Raw genomic sequence first — 24,135 nt, 5'->3', positions numbered from 1 at the left:
AGCAGACAGCAAGGTGGCTCCTATCAGAATGTATTCTAATGTTCACCCACATGCCATGCTGGCTTCATGCTGGTTGTACTGCTGCATGACTGGGTACACTGAAATGCACTCAGCCTTTCCAGGTAAGATGCGGTCTTCCCACGTCTCATTTACATGCATCCATGCTGCTCCCAGCAGAAGCAAATGTTATATGTGTTGCCTGGGGAGTAACAGGCACTAGAGGCAGGTAAGTGAGGTCTAGGAGACCCTTGGTTGACCAGAAATTGTGAACTGTGGTGCACTGGTGCAAGGCTGGCAAAGGGATTGAAAGGATAGACTTATAATGCATTCCATTAGGAACTCCTTTCCATGCGCAGAAATGGCCGGATTGTGCCCATATCTTGCTCTGTTGAAATTGTGACATATCAGGGAATTGGATTACATATGCTAAATCTTGGGCTTTTCAAATAGTCATAGCTGAGCTTGATGTTTGGCTGTTTTGAAATACATGACTGCATTTGATAAGTAGTTCATAGAGTTTGGCATTCACCAGCAAAGGCTTACTTGCTGGTCAAAATGAGTAAGACTGTCAGAGTCCCAGGCCATCCATATTCCAACAAGTGGTTTTGCCAAGCAATGTGGATTTGTAATAATGTGTTTAACTGCAAATCATGTTCTTAGAAAGAGGCCTGTAATTCAGTTGGGCAAATGTGTGCGAGGTTTCCTAGAGAAAAAGAAGGGGGGGGGAATAGAAAGTTTTTGTCTTTTTGTTGTTTAGTTAAGTAAGGGTATTTTCATGTCAGGTGACCTCTTCCACCCTGGGAAGCTACCATTGCTTGGACTCAGATGTAGGTACTGCTTGAGGACAAAGACCCAAATAGTAATTTCTTACACAGTTGGTTTGGTTGGGTGCTTCTACACTTCTACACAAAACCTTAATATTTCCATTATTATTTTATTTGATTTTATTTGCAGTTTTGAAACGATGCTTCCTCCTGGAGGAGAGTAGTTAGCAAAGTAGCCAAAATACAATACAAAGATAAAACAATTATCAAAACACTCTCGAAACCACAGAGCTGGTTCTCACGTAACACTAAACCAAACTATGGGTTAGTGTGAAAGTGTGGAGGCCTCCAGAGAGAAAATTCACAGCCCCTGAACTTCTCTCTGAGATCTGCTGCTGCTAGGGTGCTTTGAGCCAATCTATGCTGCTGCCTGAACCCAGGCTCATAGCTTGTCTTCTCCAAACAGGCCATGAGCTGTAAACCCAGGACCAAACCTTGGTTACAGTGTGTGGTTTGTCTGGAGTGAGAGAAGCCACATGCCTGGGTAAAGCCACAAATGGTTGCCCGTCATGGAAACATGGGAGCATTCAAATAACTGTTGCTCGTTTCACTTACAGCTGTCTGCGAAAGTGGGTGCCTTAATGGAGGGAGATGTGTCGCACCAAACAGATGTGCCTGCACTTATGGCTTTACTGGACCTCAGTGTGAAAGAGGTAGGTGGGATTTCCATATTCCACACACACCCCCATTAGAAAAGACCGGACTTTGATGTGTTGTGTATGAGTTAAGCTTCTGGGTTTGTTTGTTTTATTGTTTGCCGAGTGTGATGAATTAAGATGAAAGAACAATATGTTTCTGGAATACTTTTTTTTTAATTTAAAATACACGAAAATCTGATTAAAGAAGGCAAATGAAACTGTGACAGGTGATGGAGTGAGGAAATAGCTCCTTATAACCAACAGGATTCAGGGCAGCTTTGGATGTTAAAACAAAGCGGGGAAATAAATAAATTTGTGTTATTGTACTTCCTCTTATTGCAGTTCCAGGATAGCGTGTCCTTACCTACTCTGTCACTATAATCCACACAGACCAATCATTTTAAATCTTAGAAGAGGCCAATGAGGAGGTGCAGTCTGTGTTCCTTACTCCCATAGGATCCTTTTGGTATATTTTCCAGCTTTTTTCTTTTGCAATGTGTGGACGTTATCCCTACTTCTATATTGCTTCTTGGCGCAAAGGCCTGTTCCATGATTGCTAAGCAACCACGTTTCCCCCTTTCGCCTCACAGTCAGGCTGCCGTTTCCCCCTCTCTGATGAAGCTTCTGTGCTTTTAAGCAGCTGCCCGAGAGGCAGAAATTCAACAAGTGCAGCATTTGTTATCTATCATTATAACTCCATCTCAGCAAGAGATATGCAGCTTAACTTCCTATTGTCAGGAAGAAGATGGCGCAACACTTCCTCTTATGTGGACAAGCCACTGGTGTACTTAGGACACAGCAATGGTTGTGCCATTGTTTCCACAGTATTGTGTGGTTCGGTATGTGTGTGAGGTTTTATCAACGACTATGATGTTGGTGAAGGGGTGACTCACTTTGAACCTGTACAGAATTTGAGGTGCAGGACTTTAGAGGTTCAGTGCTATATGTAGACTTTTAGCACTGGATTTTGGCCACCCTTCCTGGAATTTAGATGTCTTGGAGGTCTGCATACTTTTTATTTAAAGATGGGGAAGAGGATGAAAGGCAAATGAAACTTGGGAGTTCATTTTGTTTCATTTTTCGCTTTTAGCTGTAAAAGCTGGCCAGTAAAATGAATGCAATCACGTACATTTTAGCTTTCTGTTTAATATACACAGAAGGTCTTGGGCAATGTTTTGGCAATTGTAGCTACACTTAAGTATCAGAGTTATAAGATATCCTGCCTCAACTCTCGTGCTTTGTTTTGACTAGCTTTGCAGAGTTCTTCTTCTGTAAAACTTGTATGAGTTTGTTATCAGTTTTGTGAACTTTTTTTTTTTGCTTGGGTAGCCATAGCAACACACACAGCTGTTTCCAGATGAGAACACAGCCCTACTTATCTGCTGTGCCTGAAGTCGTTCAAGGAAATTAAATCAAGCTTAATAGCATTCTGGAGAGAGATGACAGCAATAGCTGTTTAGCCAGGCATCCCCAAACTGCGGCCCTCCAGATGTTTTGGCCTACAACTCCCATGATCTCTAGCTAACAGGACCAGTGGTCAGGGATGATGGGAATTGTAGTCCAAAACATCTGGAGGGCCGAAGTTTGGGGGTGCCTGTGTTTAGCTGTAATCGAAACAAAAAAATAAAATAAAAATCCTTCCAGTAGCACCTTAGAGACCAACTAAGTTTGTCATTGGTATGAGCTTTCATGTGCATGCACACTTCTTCAGATGCAAATGTTTAGCTGTAGTTGTCGGTTGGCTGTTTTTGTACTTTTGCAGATAACATATGTTTTAATTTGAACAAATGGGCTAACTTGGTGTCTGGAAAATTCATATGATGGGTTACTTATAAAGCAGACTATTATATACTCAGTCAAGCAAGTCCACCTTTCTCTCTCATATGTATGTAGGCTCTGTTCAAGTCTAAGCCTGGGAGAACCTCCAGTAGCTACAGAGAGCAGTTTGAATGCAAACGGTTGCAAGCCAGCGTAGGATTGGATCCAGCATTACGGTTAACTCTTCCACACAGGAAAAATAGGTGGTTACAGAGAGCAGCCAAATGTTAGGAGCAGTGGAAGGACTGTTTATACTGTATTCAGCCACAGAGAGGAAAGCAGCAGAGAGAGGTCTCATGCGTTTGGCTCTGAGCAGAGTTGTCCGTATACTTACAAAGTTTGAACATTTCCGTGCACCCCATGTTTGTTGTTTAAACCCAGCATTAAAATGACGGGGTGCACTTGAGCCAGACTTCCGGGTTGGGAAAAAAGTGCCGAAAATCCTTTCTGCGCATGCGTATGGGCCTCTCCCGACCCGGAAGAAGTCATTTCTGGTGCACTTCCGGGTCGGGGGAGGCCCACGCGAATGCGCACAATGGATTTTCGGCGCTTTTTCCACCCGGGAAGCGCGCCGCCGCGCCAGTAAGCGCCCATGCGCATGCGCACGGGCGCGCACTCCCCCGCCCGCAAGCCCGCACAGACGCGCGCTCCCCTGCCTCCGGCCCGCCGCGCAATCGGCGCGGTGGGAACCGGCCCAAACGCCGGTAAGTCTGGGGACCCCTGCTTTAAGTGTTCAGGCACACAGCTTGCACTTTCACTTTTGCTGTGTGCAACGGATCTCCCGCTCACCCTCCCTCTTTTTAGGGGGCCTCTTGCGCTTGACATTGCTATATCTGTCATGGGATCGTCTGCTTTTGGGGGCAGGGTCCTGGTAGGAATTTTGTCCACTTGGCTGATTGGCTGGTGCCATGTGGTTTTTGCCTACTGCGTAGCAAATCGTCACAACTTGTAAGGTTGGCGGTTAGGCATTGGTTCAAATTGGATGGGGGAGGGGTAAGGATTTGGCTGGGCCTACCCCTCAAAATTGCTGCTAGGGGTATTCCGTTAAAGGAATCCTTGGGCTCGACATGCTTTGTCTGTACCCCCGGTGGGGACTAGGGCCACGCAAGAGCCTCGGGGAGCACCTGGGGCGAGGTGAAGGGCGTGACACCCTACTCCGCCCTCTCTCAGGGGGTGCTCACCTCTAATGACTTCCGCTAGGGAACTCAGTTCTGTCCCAGGCAGATGACAGATTGATGGAACTAATGCAGGCACCCCCAAACTGCGGCCCTCCAGATGTTTTGGCCTACAACTCCCATGATCCTTAGCTAACAGGATCAGTGGTCGGGGAAGATGGGAATTGTAGTCCAAAACATCTGGACGGCTGAAGTTTGGAGATGCCTGAACTAATGCCTAAGCAACCACTCACATTAGTTGTATTTAAATAAAGTTGTGGCCAAAATAATGCCAAAAACCTTAAACTTAATTCCTGTGTGAAGTGTGAGTTATTGGGGGGATGTCTTGGTACCCTGACACGCAAGGCTGATTTAATTCTGATACATTGAAAACTGCGGAGTTGGAAGAGACTTCAAGGGCCATCTACTCCTATCAAACTGTAGAAGAAATTACATTACAAACTGAAGCTCCACACAGGGATGTAAACTGTAATGAGAGTCAGAGTATTAAGGCATTTCCAGTAACATTTGGGAGTTGTATATAGGTACATACATAGGAAGCTGATTCATACCAAGGCAGACCTTTGGTCTGTTGAGCTTAGCATTATCTATCACTGAGTGACAGTGGCTCTCCACAGGTTCAGACCTTTGGTGATTCCTATACTGCATTTCTGTTTCTAAATGCAGTGGAAAGTACAGACAGAATCATGCTCCCACCCAGAGTTTCCTTTTGAGTCAGACGACAGCAAGCTTGGACTCCAGTCACTTCAAATATTAAGATTGTAGCATGTACCTCCCTCGTGTACGTACTGCATGTGCAAACAATGTCTGGCTTTCCTTCACTGTGTCGGTCCTGTTCAGCTCTCTTTCTCTGCAGCAGGATATATATTTCAGAATTTTGATCACCCTGTGAGTCTAGCAAATGCAAAGGATAAAAATCAGGGTTGCCAAACCCTGCTGGATGTCTCATTGCATTTTATTTGACTGATTTGAATATGTATTTGCATATCCTACCAGTTAAATCTACTAAAGTCTGCAGCCCTCATTAAAAAATATAACGTCCGAAGAACTTTGGCAAAAATACAAATTGGGCAATATTGAAGCAATGCAACTTTACTACTGTGTTCTTATATAACTGGTATAATTTGTTGAAAAGACTATGCACCCTGAGAGTGGTATGGAAAGCAAACAACAAAGTGTAGATAAAAGTACAAGTCATTTCCCGAAAACTTTTGTTGCATTTAAACTAGTATTATAACCTATAATTACTGGCATCCCCCTCCTGCAAGAAAACCCTTTTTGGAAGTGTCTTCTAAGCAGTACATTTGATGACGAAGACATACACTTCTTTCCTGGACTTCAATATACAGTGGTACCTCAGTTTAAGAACTGCCCTGTTTACGAACCATTCGGTTTAAGAACTCAGCAAAACTGGAAGTAGTGTCCCGGTTTGCAAACTTTACCTCGGTCTAAGAATGGAAGCCGAATGGTGGAAGGGCACCGGTTGCAGGAGGCCTCATTAGGGAAAGCGCACCTTGATTTAAGAACGGTTTCAGTTTAAGAAAGGACTTCCAGAATGGATTAAGTTCGTAAACCGAGGTACCATTGTAAATAAAAGACTTAAGCTTTTATCTAGCATAGCTGTTAAGATACCTGAACAAAATGGCCACACTAGTATAGTGTAAATGGCTTCATATTTTTGTGAGAGAGGTTCTAAAATATCAAGCTTTCACAGTAGTATTTCATGACTTCACAGATAGTTAATGCACACTGATTGTTAACTTCACAGATAGTTGCTAATTTCTCTGTTTAGAAATAGAATATTTCTAGGTAAAACAATTGAGAGTATTTCTGAATACATCAGTTCAATTAAGTAAGTTATTAGCAAAACATTCACCTTCAGAACAGAGAATGGCTTTGTTTGGACAATTGAAGCATGGGATGATAATCTAAATCAGGACATTGACTGCATTTGGATGCCATAGTGAACTATGGTTTTCCATTACTTGAATGAGCTTTGGCAAACCTTCCCTCTCCTCTTGCTGTGATTGTGAGAAGGAGTCTGAAAGCTTTTGCTGCTCATTCAAATGGAACTTTCATAACCAAAGTTTAACATTATGGTCACCTAAGCTGTGGTTAATGTTAATCATGGCTTATCAAAATAAACCAGCTTTATAACCAATGGCTTAAAGTTGGCCTGGGTTTGGACAATGCAACATGAACCCCTCCATGCAAGGAGGAAGAGTTTGTGAACCCAAAGCTTACCCAGACTCATTCCTGTAATGATAAACCATGGTTAACTGTGACATCCAAACACAATCACTAAGAACATAAGGCTAGATAAATCATAGACTATCCAGGGAATAAGTGTACAGACACCCAGTGGGGTTTGATTTTTCTTTTCTTTTTTAATTTCAACTGTCAATGTTTCCAGTTTAAAACCTGTTTGTTTGTTCTGCCTGGTGATCAAAAGATCTTTGCCTGCAGATGTTCCTTTTCCCTGGTGCATTCTGGGTATCTAGGACTGTAACCTTAAGTAGACATGGTTCATTGTCAGAATAATGATGGCAAGAGAAAGATTTGGAGAAGTAAAAAAAAACAATAATGGTTAAATTCTGAATTGTCTATTTGATTGTCTATGAGGAAACCTAAATTCGGGAGTTTTGGCATCCACTTCATAATTTATTTCTCTTTTGGGGTATCAGAAATAACAGATCTTGAATTTGAAAATGCTGCTTGGTCATGATTTTTCTGTTGGGAAATATAATTCATGTTGTGTTAAGCTTGAATTTGCAGTTGCAATGATGGGGTATGTGTGTTTGAAAGGGAGGAAATGACTTTTCAACAATGATTAATAACATTTGCAATAGATATGTTCACACTTCCAGCTGATCTCTGGAAGTTCTGTAAGAAACAAGTTGCTTCCATGTATTTCTTTTGTGTCTGCTTGTTCTATTTGGCACTGAAATAGGACTGTAGGGAAAGAGGCCTAAATAAGGTATATGGAACGAAGTAGATGATATAAGAGAACAATCTGATTGCAAACTGTTAAACAGAGAATGCAGAATCCGTATTGAATGTATATATATGGAGGCGAAGATCTGCTTTTGGATCTTTTGTTTCAATAAAAGGTAAAGATTCCTTGACAAATCTCTGAAGGGGAGATGCAGGCTGTCACTCTATATCCAGTTACCTGGGAATCAGAGGCATACTCAGGGTCCCTTGCATGGGCGTAGGCAGGGGGGGCAGGAGGGGGCAATTGCCCCCCCTAGAAGCAGGGCCACTGGCCAGCCTGCCCCACTGCCCACCCGGGTGCCGTCTCCCTTCTCCCTGGCTGGCTGTGGGGCGGGCGGCGGGAAAGCACCAGAGCCGCGCAAAGCGTTTGGCTGGCTTTCCCTCCCTCCGCCCCACAGCCAGCAAGGGAGAAGGGAGACGTCCCTTCTAGCCGGCTGGCTGTGGGGCGGGCGGAGGGAAAGCCAGGCAACCGCTTTGCGCGGCTCTGGGGCTTTCCCTCCACCTGCCCCAGCGATTGCAGAGGGGGAGGAGGGGATCGGAGCAGCCCGATTTCGGGCTGATCCTGGCTCCCCCTCGTCCCTTCCTATCGCGGAGGGGGAGGAGGGAGTCGGAGCAGCCCGATTTCGGGCTGATCCTGGCTCCCCCTCGTCCCTTCCTATCGCGGAGGGGGAGAGGGAGTTGGAGCAGCCCGATTTCGGGCTGCTCCGATGTGGCCCCGCCCCCGCCCCTTGGCCCCGCCCCTTACTCCCCGCCCCTTGCCCCCCTGATTTTCATCCTGGCTACGCCCCTGGTCCCTTGCACCCTTGTCAAAGAGCTGTATCGCCCTCCACCCCCACAAATCACTTTACTGCAATAGCTGCATTGGAAATTACTACATTTTTGTTCTCCCCACCAGGGTCTGTCTCTGCTGGGAGTATCCCTGACTGAACTCAGTGGCTTTTGTTTCTCAGTAGAGTTGTTGTTGGCCTGTGAACCTAAGCACTTTTACTTGGAAGGGAGATCAGTTAATCTCACTGGGTCTTCCATATAAGTAAATGGGTTTAGAATTAGGCAGTTGGGGGGGGGGTTCCCTTCAGTTTTCAAATCTCTAACCTCTGTCATTGCAAAGAGTTGTATCCAATGCTAGCCATATTCAGGATAGACACTAATTATCCAATAATTTTAGCAGGTATTCTCTGAGTAGGATGTAGTTGCATACAGCCCAAATACCCCGATGCATATTTCTGCACTCATTTACATTATATTTCTAAACGTTTTATAAAAGCAACAATATGTATCCTTGGGGTTTTGAAGCTTTGCTAAACTTTAGCTGCTAGAAAGCCCAAATCTAACATTTTTTCAGGGTCCTTGCAAAACCTTAGGTTGACATTGAACTATGTCAACCTGCATATTAGAATTCAAGATTGCTTAAATAGTGCAACTTTGTCCAGAAAGGGTAGAAAAGAAGGATTTGGCATGCCACATTTAACGTTATAGTGGGAGGCATTTTAACTTGAGTCGTTGCATATTCATATAGCCAAATATGACCATGATATCATGTGGGTGTCAATGGAATTTGTCCCAAGATATCTGAGATATGAGCCATGCTAGTCTGCCAATTTCTTGTGTAATTATGAAGAGAACTTTCAATCCAGGCCTCCAGATTGCTCTTGGAATTTGGAAATGCTGGGTTAAAAGGTTTTCATCATTCCGCTTGCCGCTTCTTCCCTTTTGGAATACCCAGACTTCATGAATGTAGATAAATATGCACAGTTTAAAGAGCAGAAGAGTAGGGTCTTGTATAGAATTCAGCATCTGTTTGACCAAGGCAAGGTTTTGCCAGAGAGGAAACTGAATTCTTGTGACTGCAGAGGGGTCAATTGGAATGATCAAAAAGCAAAAAAAATCAATTCATTTGCGGGGGAAAACAATGAGAACTTTGTGGTGATTGTGGTGTACTCCTAGATCACTTACTTGTTTTGACATGTTGTGTGCAGGAGATATCAAGTAGGTTAATAGAATTTCCTTCCTATTTTATTTTATTATGGTAGATTCTTCCTCCAATCCCGTTCCTGATCTGGGCTGTGCTTTTCAGAAGGAGAAGGGAGAAGTATGTGGTTGAAACCAGTAGTACTATGTGTTGTGTGGTGAAGCCACGAAGCTACCTTCCCAACACAGGCATTGCTGCTCTTGACCTGGAGGAGGCTGAGGTTCATAGCTGCCAAGTTCTCCCTTTTTTAAGGGAAATTCCCTTATGTTGAATAGGCTTCCTCGCGAGAAAAGGGAAAACTTGGCACCTATGCTGAGGTTGTGCAGGCTCCTGGCAAGGAGACTGTGGCAATCACACTCCTTCTGCAGTCCTGCAACTGCTGCACTGTTGTAAGCTAAGCCATGATTTGACATACTGTATTGTCTCCACCTGGGCCTATGGTTTGTCTCCTCTAGAGAAACCAAGAGCTGTAAACTAACAAGAAACCTTAGTGTTATATTTGAAAACATTGGGAAAAAATATATTATTATTATTATTATTTTTAAGCAGGAGCAAGGCTTGCCTACCCTAAATCATACTGGTGGAAATCTGTCAATATCAGCTCAGTTGACAAAATATTTACCACAAAGATGTGAATAATGTTTATTCATTTCCAGAAAGCGTGTCAGAAAAGATGGTTAATTCTAAGCAGCAAGTTTTCAAAAACTGGTTCTTTACTTTGCCAAAGCTTTATTAGGCATTACAAACATAGGCCACCATAAAACATCTGTATATAAAAATTTAAAATATATACAAATAAACAGCCATGTAAAGATGTGTAATAACGAGGATTTTCATTGGAGTTTCTTCCCGCTAAATATTGCCATTCACCACTCTTAAGAGACGCTATTGATAAAAAACTCAACCACCCTTGCAGTTACTTCCGGGTTGGTTTGTGACATCGGTAAACCATGTCACTTCTAGAGCTTCAGTCATCTGAAAATGATCTAATGCTTAGATTGTCAAAGTGCTCCCAATACTGAACATTTTGTGTTCTTTCTTAACTGCATCTGGCGTCTGTTGAGTCAGCGTGCTGCCGATGAGTCATGTTCTGCTGCCAAGAAAAAGCATATGTTAGACAGACAATACGAATTGAATGCTTCTGGAGAAATCTTGAGGAGGGAACATAAGACTCAGATCTTTGGGTATCCAAACATTAGGGAACTTAGATGAAGGGATAGGGAAGTTGCGGCTTTCCAGATGTTCTTGGACTCGCAACCCACAGCTACCTGACCCACCATGAACAATAGTCAGGAATGACAGGGTTTGTGTTGAGCAGCATCTGGACTTTCACTGGTTGCTCATTCCTGATTTGGGGAGCAGCTTATGGCCAGAGAAAAGTCAGACTGAATACAACAGTGGAGCCACATTCCAAAGCCACTTGTCATTGACGCCACCTACTGTTGTCCTGCTCTACCCATCCCCATGGACAACAACCACTAGTGGGTGGAGCCTCTGCTGCTGGTGGAGCAGGTGAAGAGAAACCTTTGCTCCATCCTAACCCCCTTGCCTGGCAGCACGGATCAGTGTTTAAGATTGCTTTGTCCAGCTATTCAGAGTAGAGTGTTAAGAACTCTTATTAGGGAAACATTTTTTTTTCATTTCACTGTACTTATGTTTGGAAAGGCGGCCCTCCCCTAAGTTTATGGAAATGATGCTCCAACATGCCCAAACATTTTAACCAATAGTTAAACCCTTACAGGCAAAGTGTTTAACTATTGGTTAAAATTTTGGGTGTATGTTGGGACGGCATTTGGCGAAAGTGTTTTCTAGAACAAATTTTACTGAGTTCTCAGAGAGTAAACCCCTAACCATCAAATTTTACTACATAAGGCAGATTTATTTCGTCTTCTGCAGAATTCACCTTACACACGAGGAAAGTTTTTTATTCTCTCCACCAAGAGGGAGTGAGAGAGGAACCTGCACTACAGGAGTCTGGAAACTCCTGAATTGCTGTGCAGGCACAAAAGCGCCCTAAATTTGGGGGCTTCATTCTCTTGTTGTGAACTAGCACTCAGCTACAGTTCTAGGGATAGAGACGATTTGGTTTTAAATCACCTCTCTGACCCCCCTCCCTCCTTACGGGCATTACTTTGGATCCCAGCTGGCCCAAGTTGCAATGCTGTGTTCATATGGCAAGGAAGAAGAAGAATATTTGTGCCAAGGTATTAAAACGGCTAAGAAGGATGGGAACATCAGCTCGGTGGGAACATCAGTTCCCACCTCCTAAGAACAGCCTACCAAATGTTTATATTGTCTAGCTATTTGTTGTTTGTGTCTCAAAAGCCTGCACCAAGTTTCTTACTGTATTGGCTGGACATGTGTTTTGCTGGCTTGGGTTTTGGGAACTCCCTAACCCTCCCAGCTACAACTTAAAGAATGACCTCATCTTGCCTTTTTACCTTGCAGTCAGTCCCATCCTCAGCAATCTCATGCAAGGCAAAAGGCCTTCCTCTTGTTTTATAAAAACGCCTGAATGATCTTTTATAGTATGGCAGCAGTTACAGACAGTAAAGTGTTTTGCTTCAGAAACCCTTAAAAAAAAATCACTGTGAAAATGTATGTATCTCCCTAAAGATTCAGGCCTATGCATGCTTACTTGGAACTAAGTGCATTTGAGTTTAATGCCTTTACTTTTAAGTAGGTGTGTGTCAAATTGCACCTTATGGTTGCAAACACACCAGGGAGTAAGTATCAATCAACGAGTAAGTTTCAGTCAGCTGATTGGGACTTCCTTCTGAGTAAACATGTAGAAATTAGGCTGCATGCCAATTTTGCTTTGGGACTCAAGGGCAGAAAAAGCAATTTACAGCTGAAGAAGAGATCAGTGGGCCACTAGAAAGGATATGGCAAGTAATATCAGGCATCAAAATATTGCTCAGGCTTGCACTTCTTTACTTACATTGTTGTTGTTTAGTCGTTTAGTCGTGTCCGACTCTTCGTGACCCCATGGACCATAGCACGCCAGGCACTCCTGTCTTGCACTGCCTCCCGCAGTTTGGTCAAACTCATGTTCGTAGCTTCGAGAACACTGTCCAACCATCTTGTCCTCTGTCGTCCCCTTCTCCTAGTGCCCTCAATCTTTCCCAACATCAGGGTCTTTTCCAAGGATTCTTCTCTTCTCATGAGGTGGCCAAAGTATTGGAGCCTCAGCTTCACGATCTGTCCTTCCAGGGAGCACTCAGGGCTGATTTCCTTAAGAATGGATAGGTTTGATCTTCTTGCAGTCCATGGGACTCTCAAGAGTCTCCTCCAGCACCATAATTCAAAAGCATCAATTCTTCGGCGAACAGCCTTCTTTATGGTCCAGCTCTCACTTCCATACATCACTACTGGGAAAACCATAGCTTTAACTATACGGACCTTTGTCGGCAAGGTGATGTCTCACATAGCTTCTTGTCCCACATAGAGATTTCTCAGGAGACAGATGAGGTGATCAGGCACTCCCATTTCTTTAAGAACTTGCCAACGTTTGCTGTGGTCGACACAGTCAAAGGCTTTTGCATAGTCAATGAAGCAGAAGTAGACGTTTTTCTGGAACTCTCTAGCTTTCTCCATAATCCAGCGCATGTTTGCTATTTGGTCTCTGGTTCCTCTGCCCCTTCGAAATCCAGCTTGCACTTCTGGGAGTTCTCGGTCCACATACTGCCTAAGCCTGCCTTGTAGAATTTTAAGCATAACCTTGCTAGCGTGTGAAATGAGCGCAATTGTGCGGTAGTTGGCACATTCTTTGGCACTGCCCTTCTTTGGAATTGGGATGTAGACTGATCTTCTCCAATCCTCTGGCCATTGCTGAGTTTTCCAAACTTGCTGGCATATTGGGTGTAGCACCTTAACAGCATCATCTTTTAAAATTTTAAATAGTTCAGCTGGAATATCATCACTTCCACTGGCCTTGTTATTAGCAGTGCTTTCTAAGGCCCATTTGACTTCACTCTCCAAGATGTCTGGCTCAAGGTCAGCAACCACACTACCTGGGGTGTACGAGACCTCCATATCTTTCTGGTATAATTCCTCTGTGTATTCCTGCCACCTCTTCTTGATGTCTTCTGCTTCTGTTAGGTCCTTACCACTTTTGTCCTTGATTATGGTAATCTTTGTACGAAATGTTCCTTTCATATCTCCAATTTTCTTGAACAGATCTCTGGTTTTCCCCATTCTATTGTTTTCCTCTATTTCTTTGCATTGCTCATTTAAGAAGACCCTCTTGTCTCTCCTTGCTGTTTTTTGGAAATCTGCATTCAGTTTCCTGTATCTTTCCCTATCTCCCTTGCATTTTGCTTGCCTCCTCTCCTCCACTATTTGTAAGGCCTCGTTGGACAGCCATTTTGCTTTCTTGCATTTCCTTTTCCTTGGGATGGTTTTCGTTGCTGCCTCCTGTATAATGTTACGAGCCTCCATCCATAGTTCTTCAGGCACTCTGTCCACCAAATCTAAATCCTTAAACCTGTTCCTCACTTCCACTGTGTATTCATAAGGGATTTGATTCAGATTGTATCTTACTGGCCCAGTGGTTTTTCCTACTTTCTTCAGTTTAAGCTGGAATTTTGCTATAAGAAGCTGATGATCTGAGTTACAGTCAGCTCCAGGTCTTGTTTTTGCTGACTGTATAGAGCTTCTCCATCTTTGGCTGCAGAGAATATAATCAATCTGATTTCGATGCTGCCCATTTGGTGATATCCATGTGTAGAGTCGTCTCTTGTGTTGTTGGAAAAGAGTATTTGTCCAACACTCTTTTCCAACACTCTTTACTTACATACTCACCGAACAATCTGTTTTTGACAATAGCAGTGTGTCCACAAAGCTTGCCCTGCCACCAGAGATTACGTTGCATGGTTTCCAAGCTAGATGCAGTCTTCATTTTTCTCCTATTCAAGTCTTAACTTGAAATAAATAAGCAAACAAACTTGTTGTTTTCCAGATTGTCCTTAATGCCACTACTGCTCCTTCTGAGTCAGTAGGAGGCACACTTTATAAGGAATACTAGAGGCTACCAGCCGCATGCCTTACTCTGCAGCTCCCCAGATGTATTTTGCCTGAGCTGAAGCTGGTAGCCTGTCATTTCATGTTGCAGGCTAATAATTTCATCCTGAGCCAGTGCTGATTTGCAACAGTGAGTGAGGCTGCCTGGTCTCTAGTCTACACAGCCATATTTTCTCCTTTGCATTTGTCATGCTGCCATGCCATCAGTTCCTGCCATTGCGCCTTGAGGCACAGCCGTGAGCATCAGTGCAGCACACTAAAACCATCCTTGTGCGAGCTGCCTCAGGAGTATGGCTACAGCATGAGAGGAAGATAACTTGCCTTGTCAAATGGTACCTGAGATTATCTGGGAAGAGCAACCCAGAGGTGTGTGTACACACTTGGCCAATATGCATCCACACTGATAAAAGTACCTCCCCAAATTTTCTGGCCATTAACCTCATTCTGTGCCAAGGGCAGCTGAATTGTGCAGTCTGTATCCATTCTACAAACTAGATAGCAGAGACTTGCTGATTTGTTTCATTTCTGCTAATTATGGGAGAGTCAATGAGTTATTTAAAGCATTTGAAACCAGGACTGCAGCAAATTCTGCTCAGCCTTCCTTCTCCCCCAAATTCATAAAGCATTTTCCCCGCACACCTTGAAACCTATAGCAATAGCCAAGAGAACTAGGAACTCTCAGTGTGTCTTAACTAAAGCAAATAATTCTCAGAAAACAGAATTCTTCAATCATTTCCAAACAACATGCTTTTCCTAAGTTTTGTGCAGAATCATGGGATGCAAACAGACTTGTTTTATCTAATGTCACTATTATCTTGTATATATTGTTTTAACGTCTATGGTTACTTTTGATTTATTTAAATGCTTTGCTTGTACTTTAAGCCAAGTTGGGTTCTGTTGTACGGTATCTTGATCTAGTTCTTCATCAGAAATTAGCCAAGTAACTGTTTGTGGTGATGCATTTAGAAGTTGTTAACCCATTCATGCAAAAACAGTGTCATGTTAGAAGGGAAGACTACCTTTAGAACAAATGGCTTTCTGAAGGTTACCTGCAAATATAAACAAAGCTTCAGTTGTACCCCCACCCAAAAAAACCCAACAGAACCAAAGAGTGTCACTGAGTCAAAATTTGCCTCTACCTTGGGGTTGCCATATTCCTAAAGGTTTTGGGGCTTTTCTTTGATTTTTAAAGTTTTTCTTTTAAACCGGGCGCATGCCAGCCCTACTGGGCAAAATGCAGATTTCAACTCTTATGTTCACATACCTGCTCAGCTATGTAGCCCACCTTCAGCCAGTCACTCTTTCTCAGTACATCCTACCTTGCAGGGCCATTGCAAATTTTAATTTGGAGGAGTGCAAAGCATGTGCGCTTCCTTAAGCTCACTGGGGGAAATGAAAGATAAAAATATCAGACTAAAATGAGGTAGAGTAACTTGTACCCCTCCAGATGCTGATAGACTCCAACTCTCATCATTCCTGAGCATGGATCATGCTGGTCGGGGCTGATGGGAGTTGGAGTCCAACATCTGGAGGGTTACATATTCTTGACTGCCGGGCTAAAATATAAGGTTGTCAACAACCCCTTGCATAGATATCAGAGGCAGTGGGAAGAGTGCATTTGTGGCATACCCATGTGCTTCACTAGGGCACAGAGTCATGCCCATATTCTTATTGCCTCTTCAATACAGTACTATTGTTTGCATTCCCCAACCCAGTAAGCTTGACACAAAATTGCATCAATGCATTTTTTGGGGGGGTCTGTGTAGAGATGCATAGCAGCTTTTATAATGAGTGATGGGAGCCTAGGGCCCCTCAGATGTTGTTGGAGTCTCAACTTCCATCAACCTCAGCCAGCAGGTGTTTTATGCTGAGAGGGAGAGGCCAGGCACAACAGCTATCCTTCAGGTGAGCATCTGGGCAATGAAAGCTGGGTTTTCTGTTGCCTGGATGTATGCTCCTTATTCCCTGCAGGTGTGTGTGTGTGTGTGTGTGTGTGTGTGTGTGTGTGTGTGTGTGTGTAAAGGTAGAGAGGAAGCAAGCAGGTGCAACAGCCGGGCCTCTGTTGAGCTGCTGGTCAACAGCAATTGGATTTTAAGCAGCATTAAATTTTGTTTTAGACGTGCAATACAATGCACCTTGTCACTTCTTTGAATTCCTAGAGAACAGCTGATTTGCTATTTTAAAATAAAAGTATGTCAGGCAGAGAAAATGTTCTGTAGCTACGCCAGCTCTAATAACTATGTAGAGAAGAGGTCCTGAATTTACTCAAGAGGCCAGCTGAGAAGGAGACAAAAACCAGCTCCCCTCCTCACAGCAAATCATAACACCTTGTATATCTAGGGGACAATCTGAACCTCTGCAGAGTCTTCTTGTCAGTTCCACCAAGTAAAGTGTTCTGTAATTTGGGGCCTGATATGAACTACCATGCAGGGAGACGGTTATTTCGATCAAATTTTCTAAACAGCTGTTTCAAGACAGACCAGTTCCTTTCCCCAGTGATTGGATTCAAATCAAACTGTTTTTATCTCATGCATTCTTTGCATTTGACTCTTTTGTTGAATTAGAAATTTAATAGAGCAGCTGAGCATTTTAAGCAATTTTGGAAGATGGGGTGGGGGTGGGAGAGGGATGTGAACTCCAGCACACCCTGTAAAGCATAAATTTATTAACCAAAAGAATAGTTTATTCATATGCTCTGTACATTAGGTCAATTATTACTCACTTTCTTTGGACACCAAGCAAAGGCCTCCACCCTCTATTACACAGCTTACTGTAATCAACTGAAGAAAGAAAAGCAGAATCGTTCAAAATGCAAACTTGTGGCTTAAGCCCAAGCCCAGAGGCTGAAAAGGAATAGAAACCTCCAGCTCTATGATTCTGTGTAATGAATGATTGGCTACTAGCATTGCATACATTGTAAGCCTTCAGGCAAGGCTGCTGTTCCATATATACCGTATATACAGCGCGCGCGCGTGCACACACACTCACACACACACACACACTTAGGTGCTTAAATTTTTTATAACATTATTATTTCTCAATTATTTGCAGTTATATTCCATCCTTCATCAATTATATAATCCACAGGGCAAGGTACAGAAAATGATAAAACTCCATTGAAACATCACAAATGGGGAAGGGCTGTGGCTCAGCACTGCTTTGCAGAAGTTGCCAGTTTAATCTCTGGCATCTCTAGGTAAAGCGGACATCCCTATCCGTAATCCTGGGGAGCCATTGCCAGTCTGTGTGGACACTAATGAGCTAAATGGACCCAATGGTCTGACTCGGGACTCAGCTATACAGTTGCAAACAACACATTTAAAGTGTTTTGTAAAGTACATTATACAAATGTGACACTAGATGGCGATAGTGAGCTATGGCAAATACAAGTTACTTTTTCAAAACTTTGTTTAAAAAAAGCATTTTCACATTTCCTAATATAATGACAAGAACAGTAAACAACAATAATAAAATAAAATAGGCTTGTTTTATTCAGCTCGAAAGACATTGACACAGCCATCTATACTTCAGGAGGGATGGAGTTTCATAGCCAAGGCACCACTATACACTGACAGACCTAATTCTCTTTCAGATTTCACCAGTTAAGGCTCTATTGGACAGTTACTCAAGGATGCAGTGGTGGCAGCAAACTAAGCTTCCTTTGCCACCGTCACTGCCATGCAATAGGCAACATTATGTTCCCTAACTGGAGATCAGGCATCTTCTCCATGAGACGTGCACTGAAACCTTCTGACTCACTTCATTATGCATGGTGGAGAAAGTAGATAGAGACAAAATTCCCTGCTCCTCTCTTGTAATACTAGAAGCTGGGGCCATCCAATGAAACAGGATGTTGGAAAATTCCAACTAGGATGGCATTTTAAAAAGCCCAGGCAAATTCTTGGAGGGAGAGGACTATGTTTTTCCTCTACAATATGCTGGGAATCACTCATCTCCTGCATGCAAGTTTCCCATAAGCTTCTGGTTGGCTACCATGAGAGCAAGACGTTGGGCTTGATGGACCTTTTATCTGACCCAACACTGCTCTTCTAACATTCTTCTGTCATTGCCAAGAGATCCCCTGCCTCAAAGCCAGGATCATGTTTAAAATGCAATATTTCCTCCTGCAACTTCCAACATTTGAAATAACTTAAGACCGTATCAATCATGGACAACTTAATCACCATCATAGTAGCAGCAGTAAAAGTAATTGAGAACCATATATCACAGCCAGCTAGGCCAATATAAAACTAAAAAGCAGAGGCTGCTGCTTATTGACAACCCCCCCCCCCCCGCGCATCATTAAAAACTGTCCTGAACAAAAGGAACAATAGATCCCAACTAAACACTACCCGATTTTATATCTCAAGGGAGGGAATTCCATGGCCTTGGAGCGATTGCAGAAAAGACACTGTCCTTCGTACCAGTCTCTCTTCCTGCTAGGTACATGTTCTTTGTAGTTGAGATCAAATCCATGGGTGTCCTTTAAGTAAGTTGGTCCTAAATTGATTAGGGCTTTAAAGGCAATTGCTGCTACTTCGAATTGGACCTTGAAGTCTAGAGGTAGCCAACACAGTGAAGAGGTGCAATGGGGCCCAATTATGTGGAATGGGAATAGGATTTTGTCACGAAGGAGAGTCCTGGATTGTTCCTCACTCCTAGTCAGCCAGGTTAATGAAATGAAGCTTGCCCCCCCCATCCCTAAAATTATAGAAGAAGCCACCTAAATCTTTCTTCCCTGAGTTCAGCACTCCATGGAATACGCTTGAAAACACCAACCCACCCACCCAGGTTCACATACTTTCTCTGTTGCTCTGAAAACCCGCACCTCTTCCCATGTTTCAGTCCCCATTTCATCCATCTGATTGAAAGCAAGTCCTCACGCCAAGCTAAAGTCTCCATTCTGCAGTTATGCCATTTACATTTCAAACCATTGAAAGCCACTGTCTGTTATTGCAGACCATACTGAGTGAGATAGATGAATGGGCTGACTCAATATATACTGTAAGGCACTTCCTATGTTCCCAGGTGATGCATCAGCTGAGAACCCCATGCTGACCCCTAATATTTTAAAAGTACCTCTGTTTTATTTATTTTTTGTAAACCACTTTGAGGTTTTATACAATCAAGTGATAGATAAATAAAGGTAAAGGGACCCCGGACCATTAGGTCCAGTTGTGACCGACTCTGGGGTTGCGCGCTCATCTCGCATTATTGGCCGAGGGAGCTGGCGTACAGCTTCCAGGTCATGTGGCCAGCATGACAAAGCCGCTTCTGGCAAACCAGAGCAGCACACAGAAACGCCATTTACCTTCCCGCTGTAGCGGTTCCTATTTATCTACTTGCATTTTGACGTGCTTTCGAACTGCTAGGTTGGCAGGAGAGGTTTATATTACACTACTGTAATCTCCTAGGATCATAACATTTTTTTATTTATTTAAATGGAACATAAGCATATCTAACTTTCTCCAGATCGTGTCAAGTGCCTGTGATCATTGCAGGGGCATGACCCTCTCTTTCGGGAATTGCTGTTCTAGGTCTCCAAATATTCTTTCTCTATATGAAGTTTTTTTTTTTTTTTTAAAAAAAACAATTTCCCCCTAAGCAAACATTTAAATTGGCAAAGATAGTACTACGTAAGTCTTGTAAGGACAGAACTCCTGCAGGGAAACTTTTGACAATATATATAATGTGCTGTATAATTCTGTAATTTCTTCTCTTTAACTCTTAAGACATAAAGGATCATGGGCACAGTGATTTACCGTAAATTGTCCTTTGGGCAAGAGGTGTGTAAGAATAATACTTAGAGTAATCTAATAAAAAAACGAGCTATCCATCCCATTTAGCATAGTTCATTTTGGAAGAAACTGTTTCCTTTTTCTTTTTAAATATATAGTTTATATTACAGTGCTCATTGGCGCGGAACCAGATGTTGCTGGGCCACAGCTTCTTCATCACTGACCAGTGGCGCCAACTTGGGCCCCAGACTGTGGGTGCCCAGTGGGTGCGTGTTGTGCCATCATGGCCTCGAGGTGCGTCATGACGGCACAGGTGTGAAGTGTTGGCAACTGAGCTGCGGCCTGAGACTTTGCAGTGCGGCCTCTGTTGGGGCCTGCAGTGGGTCCCAACAGAGGCCCCACGGCAGAAGCACAGGCCACGGCCTAGTTGCTACTGTGGCGCCAAAGTGCCGGAGGTTAGGCAGTGGCCAGTGGCATGCGATGGCATTGGGCAGAAGCTGGGCATCCACAGCAGAAAAAATGTGGGTGCCTGGGCCCCTGTGCACCATTGACCTTGCTGGCTGGGACTGTTGTGAGTTTAGAGTCGAACAATATACAGAGGGTGATATCTTACCCCCCACAACCCTGTTTATAAATGCTATTGCAGGAGTGAGGAACGCTTTTTAGCTGACGGTTGCATTCCCTTCTGGAAGCCACATAACAGTGATAGGCAGGACCAGAGGCAAAAGTGGGCAGAGGAATTAATGCATCCACCCCCCACCCCCCACCCCGTGTACCTCAGGCTACTTGCAACACACTTTTCCCACACCCTTTTGTGTCCTCCATCCAGTCATGCAAGAATCATCATCAGAGTTCAGGGGCAGGTCGAAATACTCGAGGAGTATGTGAGGCAAGGCTACTGAGAATATGTGGTACGGAGAGAACCCTGAGAGCCAAATTGATAGGCCTGAGCCGGAGGGCCACATCTGGTCCCTCAGCCTGACGTCTCCAGCCTCTGTGTTGTAGTAATAGTCCTCATTTCATTTGCTGATGGATTGCCCCTTACATTATTTTAGGTGGTATAATATGAGTGGGTGGAAGTTTTGTCATAAACAGCTGCTGGTGCTGTTGAAACAGATTCAAAACATCCCCAAAATGCTCAATAAGTCTGTAACTCCTTCTTCATCCACCCCAGTTATGCCAAGCTTTCTCCACTGTAGAATGTCTATAACAATTAAAAATGAAACTAATATCGGGGGACACAGCTTTTTGTCAACCTAAAAAAAAATGGACCCAAATGGAATGTGGAAATTAGTCATTCACCAAAAAGCCATTTTGCAAATAAGACGTAACCTTATTTGCTGTATATTTGTGTTTGCTTATACCATCCTTCACCAACCTAGGGCCCTGCAAATGTTTTGGACCCTACAACAGCATGGTTGTTGTAGAGAACATCTGGAGGGGGGGCAGGTTGGCAAAAGCTGTTTAGAGATGCACATTTCTGAGAAACAGCCAGATGAAGAATATATTAATGTGTTCTCCTTAGTCATCGTAGTGATTTTATCATGCATTTTTGAACTAGACAAAACATAAACCCCGTGTCTTCCTATATTTTCTATTTTTACCCAGCCAGGTATTCCACATCTGGGCACTGGGCAGTTGCTCAGCATGTGGTACCTGCCTTCTCTGTTTACAGAGCATGCTGTGTTTGAAGCCTGAGCAGGATAGAGAGGAGTCTTAACAGATAACATTTGAATAAATTTATATCTCACCAAAGATTAGATGGAGATGCCTTTTTAAAGAGCATCCTTTCTTAAAAATGGTTCCAATTAATTTGATCAACTAGAGATTTATAGTGGAATAATAAACTTGTCTGCTCAGAAGTAGGGCTGGGGGAGAAAATTGATTCAGTTCACATTTAAAGGTGAATCCACCCCAATTCACAGTTTCTGAAACACAGCCATCCTTCAAAATTCTTGCAGTGTACTCCCCCAAAACTAAGTATGCACTGTGCATAGGAAACCATAAGGTATAGTAGGATAGGATAAAATGTGCTCATATATGTATACATTGGTGAAAACAACATTTTAAAATATATGGGAGGATTGCACACAGAATTGCACAAAAACATGTACATTTTAGGAGAGACGTGCTGATGAATTTTCATGAGAACTTCTGATATACTGTATATAATTTTTTTTCTGTAAACTGATGTGGAAGTGTGGAGAACTCTGCTTAAGACTGGAAAAATTAGAAATGAAGAAATTTGCTTATTCCTACTCAGAAGTAGGAACTTACTTCCAAGTATAGGATAATTGCAGCTTTAGTCTCATAATTGGTCTGATAAAAACTCGTAGCCCTACAGCTTGCACTTGGTGATTGTTTCCTCCAATGATTTTGGCAATTTGATACAGCCCACCCCTGCAGATTTTGCCACAGAAGAAAGTCCTTTTAATCTGTTTTGACTTTTTAGGTACTTCAACAACAGACCACATTCATACCATACATTTAAAGCATTATGACAGCACTTCCAACAGTCATGGCTTCCCTCTAAGAATTATGGGAAGTGTGGTGTTAAGGGTGCTGAGAGTTGCTAGGAGACCCCTAGACCCCTCATGGAGTGACAATTCCCAGAATGGTTTAACAATCAATCCCTCTTAATAGGGAACTCCAGGGGAATTGTAGCTCTGGGAGGAGAATAAAGGTAAAGGGACCCCTGACCATTAGGTCCAGTCGTGACCGACTGGGGTTGCGCGCTCATCTCGCATTATTGGCCGAGGGAGCCGGCGTATAGCTTCCAGGTCATGTGGCCAGCATGACAAAGCCGCTTCTGGCAAACCAGAGCAGCACATGGAAACGCCGTTTACCTTCCCGCTGTAGCGGTTCCTATTTATCTACTTGCAATTTGAGGTGCTTTCTCCTAATGACTCTCACCGGAAGGACAGATCCTGAAGCTGAGGCTCCAATATTTTGGCCACCTCATGAGAAGAGAAGACTCCGTGGAAAAGACCCTGATGCTGGGAAAGATGGAGGGCACAAGGAGAAGGGGGTGACAGAGGATGAGATGGTTGGACAGTGTTCTCGAAGCTATGAACATGAGTTTGACCAAACTGCGGGAGGCAGTGCGAGACAGGAGTGCCTGGCGTGCTATGGTCCATGGGGTCACGAAGAGTTGGACACGGCTAAACGACTAAACAACAACAACAACAATGACTCTCAGCACCCATAGGAAACTATAGATCCCAGAATTCTTTGCAGGAAGCCATGACTGCTTAAAGTGGTATCATAGAGCTTTAAAGGAATGGTGTGAATGTAGCCTTGGCCCTGTTAGAAATGATTGAAAATTGATGTTAATAGAAAGATGGACGGTGTGTGTGTGTGTGTGTGTGTGTGTACCTGTGGGAGTATGGGAAATTATTCAGTTTATAGTATAGGTAGGTGCAAGCACTGATGCGAGTTGTTGTTCAGCAACATCTGCGGGGGGCAACGTTTCCCCACACTTAGGAGGGGAACAATGAATGGTCAGTGCTAAAAGTTGTTGTGGAAGAAACTCTTCCTCATGGGAAATATTACAAGAAAGATTATATAATCTCTTGCGCTGAGGCATGGAAGGGAAACTCAAGCCCAGCCATGACCAGGGTTGCCATATTCCCAAAAGTGAAAATCCAGACAAAGTTGTTGAGTGATTTTTTGTTGTTGTTGGGGGACACACACATCTCCCCCAAAATATTAAGTTTGGGAGGGTTCTTTTTGTAATTTTAATGGATTTTTTTAAAAAAATTACCCCCCTTGCCATACGTCCAGTAAAAATCCACCTGGACGCCATTCTGCTGTCCGTATCCTGATTGTGTCCGGGAAAATCTGGTTGTGCCCGGGAAAATCCAGGTGTATGGCAGCCCTAGCCATGGGCAAAGTGGAGGGTCACTGCTGGCAGCTGGGTGGTTCAGGCCTTTGGTCTTATTGTTGACTACAAGAAAG

The 24,135-nt window shown here is 43.5% G+C and overlaps 1 protein-coding gene across 1 annotated transcript in view; it reads left to right on the top strand.

Annotated features, from left to right (window-relative positions):
- FBN1 (fibrillin 1) overlaps positions 1-24,135 on the top strand; it is a 213,098-nt gene that overhangs the window by 37,184 nt on the left and 151,779 nt on the right. Inside the window, exon 6 of the mRNA XM_035132327.3 lies at positions 1,382-1,477. Within this exon, the coding sequence (XP_034988218.3) occupies positions 1,382-1,477 (96 nt within the window). The remainder of the gene's footprint in view (positions 1-1,381; positions 1,478-24,135) is intronic.

The sequence above is a fragment of the Zootoca vivipara genome, chromosome 13, assembly GCF_965207765.1.
Source record: "Zootoca vivipara chromosome 13, rZooViv2.hap1.1, whole genome shotgun sequence".
NCBI classification, from domain to species: domain Eukaryota; kingdom Metazoa; phylum Chordata; class Lepidosauria; order Squamata; family Lacertidae; genus Zootoca; species Zootoca vivipara.
Note: the sequence above shows the minus strand (reverse complement) of the source record. Positions and strands in the feature narration are given on the sequence as shown.